The sequence below is a fragment of the Argopecten irradians genome, chromosome 8 (assembly GCF_041381155.1).
Source record: "Argopecten irradians isolate NY chromosome 8, Ai_NY, whole genome shotgun sequence".
NCBI lineage: Eukaryota > Metazoa > Mollusca > Bivalvia > Pectinida > Pectinidae > Argopecten > Argopecten irradians.
The window spans coordinates 3243711-3256268 of record NC_091141.1 but is presented as its reverse complement, the minus strand read 5'-3'; the positions used below and the strand labels follow the sequence as shown (position 1 = coordinate 3256268).

The 12558-nt window shown below is 39.7% G+C and overlaps 1 protein-coding gene across 5 annotated transcripts in view; it reads right to left on the bottom strand.

Annotated features, from left to right (window-relative positions):
* LOC138329101 (collagen alpha-1(III) chain-like) overlaps positions 1 to 12558 on the bottom strand; it is an 86735-nt gene continuing 74177 nt past the window's right edge. For all 5 annotated transcript variants that reach the window (XM_069275849.1, XM_069275845.1, XM_069275847.1 and 2 more), the window contains 3 exons: positions 12178 to 12231; positions 8065 to 8441; positions 1 to 7675 (listed from right to left, as the gene is read on the bottom strand). In XM_069275849.1, the coding sequence (XP_069131950.1) occupies positions 3638 to 7675; positions 8065 to 8441; positions 12178 to 12231 (4469 nt within the window). In that variant the 3' untranslated portion in view covers positions 1 to 3637. The remainder of the gene's footprint in view (positions 7676 to 8064; positions 8442 to 12177; positions 12232 to 12558) is intronic.

Here is a 12558-nt window from a genome sequence, read left to right as displayed (position 1 = left end):
TTAGAAATGATTTCCCATTTTAATGACATTTTAACCAGTACAATGGGTCTCAGCTGGCAGATTGGTATCATAGTAGTAAAATCCATCGAGTTTCACATGCTATTTCAATACAAAATTACCTATATATCATCATACTTCCCTGGAGGGTAGCCCTGACAGTCGTCACCCTGGAGACGGTTGTCATGGTTATAGTGAAACAGCAAGTCAAAATATCTATACACCTTTATATATATAATAGAGAGAAAGGCTGACCACGTCGTATGTGTGTACAAGGATGACTTTGTAGAGTCCCTGGAGATCCTGGGACACACACTACAGACTACAGATGGTAACAGTACTAGCCCGAGTACTGTCCCATCTTGTGCTTTGTCAGCAGTCATAAATATATAAAATATATCAAAAATAGAATTTCACCATTTTATCTGCCTTCTGAGAATAGTATGGTCTCTTCCTACCAGGATCACAAAATGAAAGAGTCGATGAAATGAGAAATGAACTGATGCTGCTCATTTTGAAAGCCTGGTAGGAAAAAGTCTATGCACTGAACTTGTCTAGAAGTCCTATATTTATCTACAGCTTGTACTAACTATAAACATATCATACAATATACACACAATATTTTTCTCTCTCTTTTGATAAAAGAAAAAAATACATTTCAATATTACAACCTTTAATTAAAATTGACACTTGAATTTGTTTAAAAAAGAAGAGAAAAGGTAATTATAATAAGTCCTCTATAGTATATATATATATAATATATTCATAAATCTTTCATTCATGTGATGATTGAATCAAATTCAATATTTAAGCCACATAGTTTTGTCATTTTGAAAATATAGTCTCTCATTCTTTTCTTCAACATATCCATTTATTCAGTCATTTGTTCATGCTTGCAAACCATCATGTACAATATTCTCACATTTTCTCTGAGCAGCTTTGATCTTCAGGTCAAAGGTCATGCATACATACATACATACATCCCAAAGTATTTGACAAAATACTTAAAGAGAGAAAATAACAAATTTCATACCTCTCTTTTACAATCATATGTATTTGATATGCAGAGTTATGAAAATACTTCTTAAAATAATCAGTAAAAAAAAACCCCACACACTGGAGGAAATTACAACTCAATAAAATGTATAAATTACAACTATTTTTCTCTAAAACATTTGCAAAAGCTAGTGGTAAAATTAATTGATTTGGTAAAAGTTAAGATTGAGTAGTCTTTGATTTATTGTAAGAGTGTTAAATCCTTAATGTCTAAAAAGATGACATGTGAGTAGTCTCCCCTTTCTATCCGTATCATTAAAGCTATTTAAAGTGGATGATTCTGAATTCAGCATTAATACCCTAAAACAACCAGTATCCAGCTTCGTCCTCAATAATATCATCTGTTTTAAACTATTACCTAGTTTTGTGTGTGTCAATTTTTAGTAAAGCCCAATTGTGTATTTAGAGCAACATCCCATTAACACTCGGGGTCATATAAGGACATGCCAAAGTTTGGAGGTGAATATCAATTGACCTAAATTAGTAACCGAGTGACCATGAAAACTATAGTGATAGAACATTGTGGTCCATGTCTATAAGGAGTCTTAAACAGTAATTACAGGTACTTGTTATACAGATTTTCAATTTCAACCTGTATCTCTTCACATTGCACAAATTGTGAAGTTTTATAGGTGTTCTCTTTCTAAACATTTCTCTCTGATTGGAAAGCAAGCTTTTTGTAGGGTCTTCTTACAAAACCACTACTTTTTCAATAACTAATACAATATGATATTTGGTCACATGGAAATAATATTTAGCATATCAACATGATGATTCTGTTTTTAGAAACACCAAGTCATTATTACTTTTGTGATTTTACATTGTCTAAATGTTGAGCTCTACAGGGTAGTGTCCTAAGACCATCACAATTTTTTAACAAGCATACCGGTATACAGTATATAAAATACTGCTCTTTCTTTTTAAATCTACTTCATATATAATATAAAAGTAAAGGACCTTTGATTCAGTCAATATGGTGTTATACCACCCCAGTAGAATCTAAAATATCTATTTCTAAATATTCTATTCTACATGGTTAGTATAACACCATATTGACCTAGACAAAGGTTGATAATTATGTCAATAGTAAGTGTTGTTTCCTCAGACAATATATGTTATATGCTGAATGTGTGAACACAAATATAATTTTACTGATTTCTGCAAGTTTTTCACCAAAAGTAAGGTTATTGGACAGAGTCCGAGTACGATGGTTGGGGGTTTACATGTAATAGTCATCTAAGAGAAGGTATTGGCCTTAGTCATTTGGAGAAAATTACGTCTTTTTCTCACAAAATGATCAACATTTTTCTCAAAACAATGCCGATAACAAACAATACCTTATCTCAAGAGTAGATAATGGTACAGATAGGTGACAAAAATTGAGAATGACAAAGGAATATATTTGTAAGGTAATTTCCTTTCAAAACAATTAAAACTAAAACATTTTTTGAACTTTTTCATTAGTTGGTTTCTTAGATTTTTTTCCAATTTGGAAGAATTACATTGAGAAATACACAATTGTAATTTATGTGACAGTAGTTCCATATTAACTAAGAGTTGCTTCCCTTGTACTAAAGTCATGGCTACAATACTAGTGAATAACTAAATACAGCTTTCTTGCACTATAAAAGTGAACTAAGCTTCCTCTTTGATTCAAACTCCTTGTCAGAAAGCACATGTTGGAATTGTATATAACAAGAAAGAAAATAAAATAAATTTGATCACGATGGACTCTATTGCACTCTTAGGAAAGAAAGTACTTATAACTTTCCCCTTATTTACAACCTTATTCCGGAGATTTCAGAGAAGACATTTAAAATAAGAAATTGCTTTGTACATATTCTCTCAAAGAGAAGGACTAAATTATCCCCAGAATTTACAAGAAGGATAATATTTTAAAATCATGACATATTCAAAAGTGAATGACAATATAGTCAATATAGAAGATTTGCAACAAATTCTATAAACAAAATGTAAAAACAACATATTTTTCAATATACAAAAAACCAACCTGTGGGTCATATGCACTTTTAATATAAAGGAAAAACTTTGGTTTTGTGTAAAATATATCTTCAACTCATTTATTATATTAAAGATTTTAAAATGTAAGTTGTAGAGGACAGCAATTCACTGAGGTGAAATTCAATAAAAAGAAATATTTTTCTAAATGCAGAACTTTTCTGTCGACTCTGCAATCAAGTTCTTTTTGAAGAACTTATCGATTAATTAACACAGTTTATACAGTATTTCATGATTTATCATGTTTTTCATTTTGAATTTCAACCTTTGATTCTTCTATTGGTACACAATCAAGGTCTCCTTGCAGATAGCTTGTTCTATGTGATATGTTATTTGTACCGCATAATACTAACACTACCCAACACTGACCAAACTCATACACGGACAGTTCGTTGAAAATGAAAAACTTATTCACTATCGTTCCATTTCACTACACATTACACACACATAATCATGAAACAATAAATTCTGTTCCAATGAAATAAAATAAAATGTAAATTACTAATGAGTTTCACGTTAATGAATTATCACAATGCTTCCGATGAAGTGATTTGCCTGTCAGGTGTCACATATATTGTTGGCCCGGCCCGCCAGGCATCATCCCCCCCATTGGCGACATCTGGCGTGACCGGCCTTGAGAATACAACTGTTGCTGAAACTGTTGATACTGTGCACTATAGGCAGGGTTACATGGCCCTGCTCTAGGGTCCATTCCCCCACTCATCCCTGGCCCAGGACCAAGGCCAGGATGAGAGGGCATATTTGGATTTCCTGGGCCTGGCATTCTCATGCCACCTGGATTTGGTTGTCTTGACATATTGGGTCCATAATTGCCCATTTCTGACATTCGCGATCCTGGTCCTCCAGGCATCATATCGCCACTGCCAGGCCCCATGCCCATCATAGGTCCGTGACCCCTTTGGGGCATGTGAGGTGAAGGTCCTTGCATCATACTATTGCTCATCATTGACTCGCGATTTTCCATGAATGGCGGTGAGTTTGGGTGTGGCATTCCCATAGAATGTGGCATTCCGTCCATAGGCATCATGCCCTCACCGCCCATGCCCATACCACCAGGCATCATTTGAGGCTCAGATGGCATATTGCCAGGCAAAACATTACTATTTCCCATAGGTCCCATAGAATTATTCATGGGGCCTCCCATGTGATCTGGACTTCCCATTCCACTCATAGGTCCCATTTGTCCACCAGTCATGTTAGGAGGAAATTCCCCTCGACTGCCTCCCCTCATTGGCATCATACCCTGTGGCATCCCTCCTGGCCCCATGGGTCCCCCATGGTTACCAAACGGTGAGTGTGAATGTCTTTCTCCAGCCATTCCTGGAGGTTGTGGAAAGTATTGCATTTTTGACGTGGGAACTTTATTATCCATATTGCTCATGGGAGCTGCGAACCTCTGCATGAATTCCAAATCTGGTCGTTTCTGTGATTGCATACTTTGCTGTGTTGATGGAGGATGAGCAGGGAGATACTGAATGGTATTAGGAGCTTTGGCTTGTATTTGTACGTTAGCATTTCCCATAGAACATGGCGTATTAGTAAAACTAGGTGAGGTTGGTCTGGCACCTGGATGTGATTGTTGCTGAGAGGCCTGTTGTTGTTGCTGCTGTATCATGGAGGCTCCTGCGTTGGGTCCTCCAGAGCCAGCCCTGTGTGAACGCCCTCCTGCACTACCGTGTGGTGGGGCACCAGGGCCACTGGCAGGACCCGAGTGAACAGGGCCACTACTCATTTGAGATGAAGGAGGTCCTCCTGGGAAGGGTTGTGGTGCCTTACCCATCCCTGAGTTATTCCCTGCCATCATTGATTGTGTCTGTGACATGGATACAGTAGCTGCCGACGCCATGCCCGGAGCTTGTGGACCTCCTGGCATGTTACCAGGGTTACCGCTGGGCATACCACCAGGGTTAACACCAGCGGGCATACCGCCAGGGTTAACACCTCCAGGCATGCCACCAGGGTTACCACTGGGCATGTTTCCAGGGTTACCGCTGGGCAAACCACCAGGGTTAACACCACCGGGCATACTGCCAGGGTTAACACCTCCGGGCATGCCACCAGGGTTACCACTGGGCATGCCACCAGGGTTACCACTGGGCATGTTACCAGAGTTACCACTAGGCATGCCTCCTGGCATACTGTTAGACATACCACTGGAGTTTGGAACTGGTCCGTTGGGCGGAACAGGCATACCCTGCATTTGTTGTTGTTCCATATTCATTTGCTGCACTTGCATGTTGGGATTGTAGTTGGGCCCAGAATGGGGCCCCACACTTTGAATATTTAACTGTTGTATGGACATCGTAGCATTCACATAAGTATTGTTGACACTAGGTGTAGTCTGTGTCTGTGAGTTCATCTCCGATGATGACACAGACGGTTGGTTACTAGACGACTGAGAAGAAGAACTACAGCCTACCTGCTGCCCCTGCATCTGAATACTGTGAAATGGTCCTCCTTGCATCATGTTTTGCTGCATTTGGTTTGACAAATGTTCTACTCCCTTGGCTAGATTAGCCAGACTAGCAGACGTGATGTTGGACATGGATGAGGCCTTTGATGTAGGTGTTGCTGGCGCACTAGATACACTGTTGTTATTCGATGGTGGATCAAAATGTGAAAGTCTCATGTTGGCACCGGACATGGGGCTAGGCCCAGGACCATTGACTGGCCCCGGACTGGATAGTGGGCCCCCACTTGAGTTCTGGCTGGAATTGGACATGGGCCCCTTGTTGGAGCTTGGACCATGCATTGGTGAATGAGCGACCTGATTTGTGGGAAATGGGGCAGTAGGATGGGACTGGTCTGAGGGATTAGTAGGTTCACGATATGCTGCATTGAGATGTTTAGTTATAGTCAATTCTTGTCCTTCAAACTGATTGAGGTAATTAATTTGTTGAGGAGAAGGTGTAGGTTGAAGATTTTTATACAATTCTTCCATGTCGTCACGTTTCCTTTTTTGTGCCTGTGCATAGCTAGGAGGTGGCTTATTTGAGCCACTTAAAGTTCGTGATGGAGAACGAGCCGCCATTTCTGGATGAAACTGTTCAGGGTTTCCAGCCCTTTGCACAAATTGTTCAGGGTTTCCAGCACGTTGCATGAATTGCTCCGGATGTCCAGCCCTTTGCACAAAATGTTCTGGGTTTCCAGCACGTTGCATGAACTGTTCAGGGTGGCCTGCCCTTGGTCCACCCTGCATGTTTTTCTTGTTAGGCATTGGTCCTCCTGGACCAGGCTGTCCTGGGTGCATGTGAGGTGGAGCCCCACCACCCCCTTCCACACCTCCCGGACCCCCAGGGCCACCCGGGCCTCCTGGTCCTCCGGGGCCATGTGGCATCATACCACCAGGCCCTGGGGGCATACTCGGACTCATTATTGGGCTCATCATACCCATCTGTGATTGTTGTTCAATGGAGGTGAGAGATGACCTTCGTTGAGCAGACGGTGGGAACAGGCCCATATGTTCAGGCATGTCCATACCATGAGGAGGCATCACCGGTGGTGATCCAATAGGGCCATTAGTATTTGGTGAGGTAGACATTCCGCCACTTCCTCCTCTCTTTTGAGCCATAGTGCTGTAGTAGGAAGGAGGCGCGCCCGGACTGGCCCCTGGCATCTCCATATTGGGAGGTTGGCCTCCCATTCTTTGAGCAATTTGTTGCTGTTGGTGTCTTCGTTTTTCCATGTAATATTCTTGTTGCAACCGTAACCATTCACGCTGAGCTGGTGTCATGTTCTGCATGTTATGTGGCCCGTAGCCAGGATGACCTGGGGGACCTGGCCCTCCGGGACCTGAGCCTGGACCTGATCCCCCGGGGCCTGACCCTGGACCAGGACCCTGACCCCCAAACGGACCAGGCCCACCCTGGGACATCATAAACTGTTGCTGTGAGCTGGGCATGCCTCCATTGTTTTGTGACCCCATCATCATCTGTTCCTGTGATGTCATCATGGGACCGTGGGGTGATGACATCATACCCTGCTGTTGTTGCATCATCTGCTGATGCATTTCCTCTGGCATCATTTCACCCCCAGGTCCCGAATTTGGCATTGGTCCCCCAAACTGTTGCTGTCTTTGCTGTTCAGGGAACAACATCATCTGTATTTTCCTTAAACTTGTTAAATGTTCCTCCCTACGTTTTAACTGTTCGGGAGTTAAGTTCTCATTTGGTACTTTCTGCTGCAACAGATTAGGATTGTTCAGATGAGGATTTCCCATCATCGCCATCATTTCCGGGTCAAAGGGCATGCCATCAGGCATCATGGGATAGTTCATTGGTGACGAGGACTGAGGAGGACCACCACCCTGTGGCCACGGTCCCATCATGCCTGGGTTACCAGGGTTACCAGATGGTGGAAAGTTTCCTGCCCTTGGATTCATCCCTGGTACAAAGTTATAGCCTTGTTCCTGTAGGTGAGCATTCTGTTGGTCGACCCACTGTTGAACACTACCAGTTGGATGGGGCTGTCCTGGGCGCATCATGTTGCCATACGGTCGCATCGGAGCCATACCTCGATGTCTGGGGCCCATGGGAGGCATCATACCAGATCGATTAAAGGGAGAGATCTTCAATGAGTGTTTCTGAAAATTGAAAGAAACCAAAGAATTACTAATTATTTCTACATACTGATTTTCACAATCAACCTAACATAGTTTTTAACATGAAAGTGAAATTAAAATAAAATTTTTGGGTCAGAATTCTAGCTTGACTTACTCGGGTGTTTGCACTGTTTTTCTAAAATTGTTTTTCTGTATTTCAAAAATTTTCAATTCACATCTTGCATTCAACTAACATTTGGAAGAACTTTATTTCATTTTTATATTCACTTTTTTTCTTTATATTTTTTTCAAATTCTGAAACTGGTAAAGGAAATGATAAATTTTCACACGGAGGAATGTTTTTTTTTTTTTGTTATCTGAAGCTCTGTAGACCATATTCCTAGTAGAAATATTGCCTGTAGATGTCCTACCTGAAGAAACTTTTTGGTGGCAGGATAGTCCATATGGAAGGAGAGTAAGTCCTTGTACTGGCCGGACATGACATGTTCAGCACCTTCGTTGGCTAGCTGTGTGGAGAACACAAAGATCTGACTCTGGTGTTGTATAAAGGGGTTCTCTCCGCTACCCATTGGCTGAGCGGAATGCTGGGACTGAGGGGGCATTGATGGCACGTTTGAGTTCATTGGCTGTGAGGCTGGGGGCTGCTGCTGGGGCTGTGAGGGCATCTGGGGGTTTGTAGGAGGCTGAGAGGTTTTAGGCGGGACTGGCTGTTGAGGCTGACCCTTAGTTGGAGGGAGGGGCTTGGAATGTCCTTCACTTGCTTCACCATTGGTCTCCTCCTTCACAGCTGAAAATACATCCAAGATAAACTTTTATACAGGATTTAATGATGAACAGAAGGTGCAGAAGGGATGCAGGATTACAGGATTAGTGATACAGAATTAGTGGTACTGGATTAAAGATAAAGGATTAGAGGTACAGGAATAAAGATACAGCAATAGAGACATAACAATACAGCAATAGAGACACAATATTAGTGGCACAGGTAAAGGGATACAGGATTAGTGGCACAGGTATAGAGATACAGGATTAGTGGCACAGGTAAAGGGATACATGATTAGTGGCACAGGTAAAGGGATACATGATTAGTGGCACAGGTATAGAGATAGGGCACAGGTAAAGGGATACATGATTAGTGGACAGGTAAGGAGTAGTCATGATTAGTGGCACAGGTAAAGGATACAGGATTAGTGGCACAGGTATAGAGTACCAGGAAGTACATGATTAAGGGATACAGGATTAGTGGCACAGGTAAAGGGATACATGATTAGTGGCACAGGTAAAGGGATACATGATTAGTGGCACAGGTATAGGGATACATGATTAGTGGCACAGGTAAAGGGATACATGATTAGTGGCACAGGTAAAGGGATACATGATTAGTGGCACAGGTAAAGGGATACATGATTAGTGGACAGTATAGAGATACAGGATTAGTGGCACAGGTAAGAATACAGGATTAGTGGAGGATAGATACAGTGTGGCACAGGTAAAGGGATACAGATTAGTGGCACAGGTAAAGGGATACAGATTAGTGGCACAGGTAGGATACAGGATAGTGGCACAGGTATAGAGTATAAGATTAGTGGCACAGGTAAGAGATACAGGATTAGTGGCACAGGTAAGGGATACAGGATTAGTGGAACAGGATAGGATACAGGATTAGTGGCACAGGATAGGATACAGGATAGTGATGATACAGGATTAGTGGCACAGGTATAGAGATACAGGATTAGAAGCACTGGATTACATGTTTATTCATGGAGTAATATATGATTAGCAATACAGAATTAGTGGTACAGAATTAGAGATACAGAATTAGAGATACAGGATCAGTGGTGCAGGATTAGTGATACAGAATTAGTGGTACAGGATTATTGGTATAAAATCAGAGACACAGGAACAGAGACAGTCTTGATTATTCTTCAAGTGCTGACAGGGTCATGAAACAATCTTTGACCAATCATAAATGAAGTAACTTTTTGTAATGCCACCTTTATTTGTCAAATTCTAAAATTACGACTTTTGGATTTTAAATCTGTCTCAGGATCCTGAGACCTGAGCATTAATAGAAATGTCTGATGTGGGATCAGTGACTTGAATGGAATAAGGTAAGGACTGAAGTAATAATGATGAAAAATGACAACATAAATGAAAGATTAAATTAGATAAATAATCAAAGGGTAGCAGAAGAACTCATATATAACTTGCGACTGAGAATGAGAAACCTAAGATTTTCTGTTCTGAAGTAGGCTTTCAAAAGAAACTATATAGTTCTCTTTTTCATCACAGTGACAACATCCTATAGAAAGATCCTAGGAAATCAATATATCATGCTTTGTTGAAATCATAAATCATCAAAAAATATTTGGTCACAATATAGAGATATATCCAAAGCTAATAAGAACGGTTTGATTTCCCCAGTGACATTCTGCTGCATCACCACACAAATATTTCTATACTAACTGTTTTCTAAAGGAGACAGGTTCCAATACAGAATCAGATTCTCCAGGGTAGAGAATTCCCGTTCCTCTAGCGTTTCTGACATATCCCCGGCCATACCTGATCATGTTGATATTACCATACAGTTGTCTAGTATGCACCATTTCGATGAAGAATCATCTACCATCGTATAGGTAATAATTAATCCTAAACTAATGTACAAGCCAGTAATTAGTTTTACCACCAAGGACACCATAATCTATATATAGTTAAATATGCAGATGTCAGTGTCTGAACCTATTTAATACATCCCCACTGTGGTTCAACACAATATCAACCTAGTATTACTCCCAACATTTGTTGGCTTAAAACCCCATCAAAATATTGTTATCTGGTTTATTTATAAGAATTACATGAATGATACAAATGGTGATCGATTTAACCATATTTGACACTTAAGTTTTATTGTAGCCTTTCATATTCATACTAGAACTATGACATCTAAGACTGTTTCTGACGATTTAATGCATATATAGACACCTAAATTGATGGGTCAAATACAACACCTAATTAGTCTGGATCATTGAACCGTGACCTAGACAAGGTGATTCCATTTACATAATGAATGTATTCTGTTGCATTGTACATAGGCAAGTGACAAAAATAAGAAGTAAAGCTTAGAAACTTTTGTCTGCACATACATTAGAATGACACCAACTCCACCTCATTTCAGTTTTTTTATGCTAATAAAATATATAAGGGGATGCTATTATCTCATGCTAAGTAGGACTTTCTTTCTACTATACTATATTGTATTACACTGAATATTTGTGGATGCTTGCTTTCGCATATTTTCTCATCTTCTCATTTTAAGCAGGGCTTTGACCTAATCGAAGAAAATTTGATCCATGAAATACCAGAAAATTTGTGAACAAAATTTTTAAAGTGTGAAAATATGATTTTCTAATTGATGACTATAAGGCAACATTATATTTCAGACATGGATACGGAAACATTTACCTGCACATCTCTTTTTTATATAATAAAGATTTTTATTTTTAGACTGTTTTTAGGATGTTATGGTCCCCTTTAGCCAGTATGTCGTAATTCTTTTAACAATATAGTGAATTTGTTGCCATTAAAATTTATACGTAACTAGGACATTAAAGAAGAAATGTCACAAAACTTGAAGCTTGCAGTCCTAAATTACTGAATTTATGGCTTACTTCAGGCATCATTATGCCATAATTAACTTCTCAACTTAATTTGAGGTGGTGACGTTTACCGCTGATATGACCTTGACCTTTGAACTTAAGATAGTTGATGTCATGTCATCACTGACAAAATCTGGCATATTTAAAACCGTTGTTACTAGGAATTTGTCAGACAGATGAAATGATAACACTACAAATGTTCACGACTGAAATCTGAAATAATGAAATTCTCTAAAGATCAAGAAACTTTTTCAGTGTTTGATGATGACAAGCCAGACAGTGTTTAGCAGGCCAAAATCAATGTCAAATCTCATCTCTTCCTAACAAAAACAGCCACATACAGAAGGGAGAAAGTAGTACAATTGGACTTGAGGAGTGCCAAAGACGTCCTGATAACAGCCATGAACCAGACAGTCAAGCCAATAGCCTTGGAATACTTCTAACTCTATAAACCGTCATAGAAAATTCAACAAGGATTGTCATACAATTGTCTCTGATATACACAGTCAGCCAGATTCCATATTCTTTAATGTGAGAGCTTTTGCCATAAACCTTGGGGAACTGCTGCCACGGAGCAAGTCAAGACAATCTGATGTACGTAGGTTTAACCAGTGCTCCAGACATGTCTGTAGTGACACCAGCAACAATAAAAATATGTAATTTGTATTCCATCTCCAGATATCATTGAAAGTATTTAAATGTCACATCCTAAACAGCACAGCCCAGTTAGTTTCTCATGCAGTGTAAAAAAATAAATCACATTATGAGTATGGGGTGTCAAACATTGTCGTTCTGATGTAAACCAGAGGTTAAGTAGTTAATTAACAAACAGAAGATCTAATGACAATGAGGATAAGAAGAGCTTACCTGGTAGATCTGTAGTTTTCTTTGTGTGGGTATCTTGTAACTGGTTATTGTTATCTGTGAAATATAAAACTATCATATACAAACAATAACAGATCCATTAATGTTAAAGGTATTTTTCTTCTCATGGTATGGATGAAGATAAAACATAATTACAGCTTTTTGATAGGTCGATATGTGGATTTATTAACCTAAGCAAAAACCTATAAACAAAGAAGCCTGTATTGAATGTTTTCTGGTCTATTTACAATGTATTTTAAGAGTGAGTTTTGGGCCTAACTACTGCACTTGCCAAGTGATGGTCATTGGTTTGGTGGTCACCAAAACCTGCAAGGCTTTTAAATGACCATACTATTAATAGGACAAAAAAGGCAAAAAGTCACA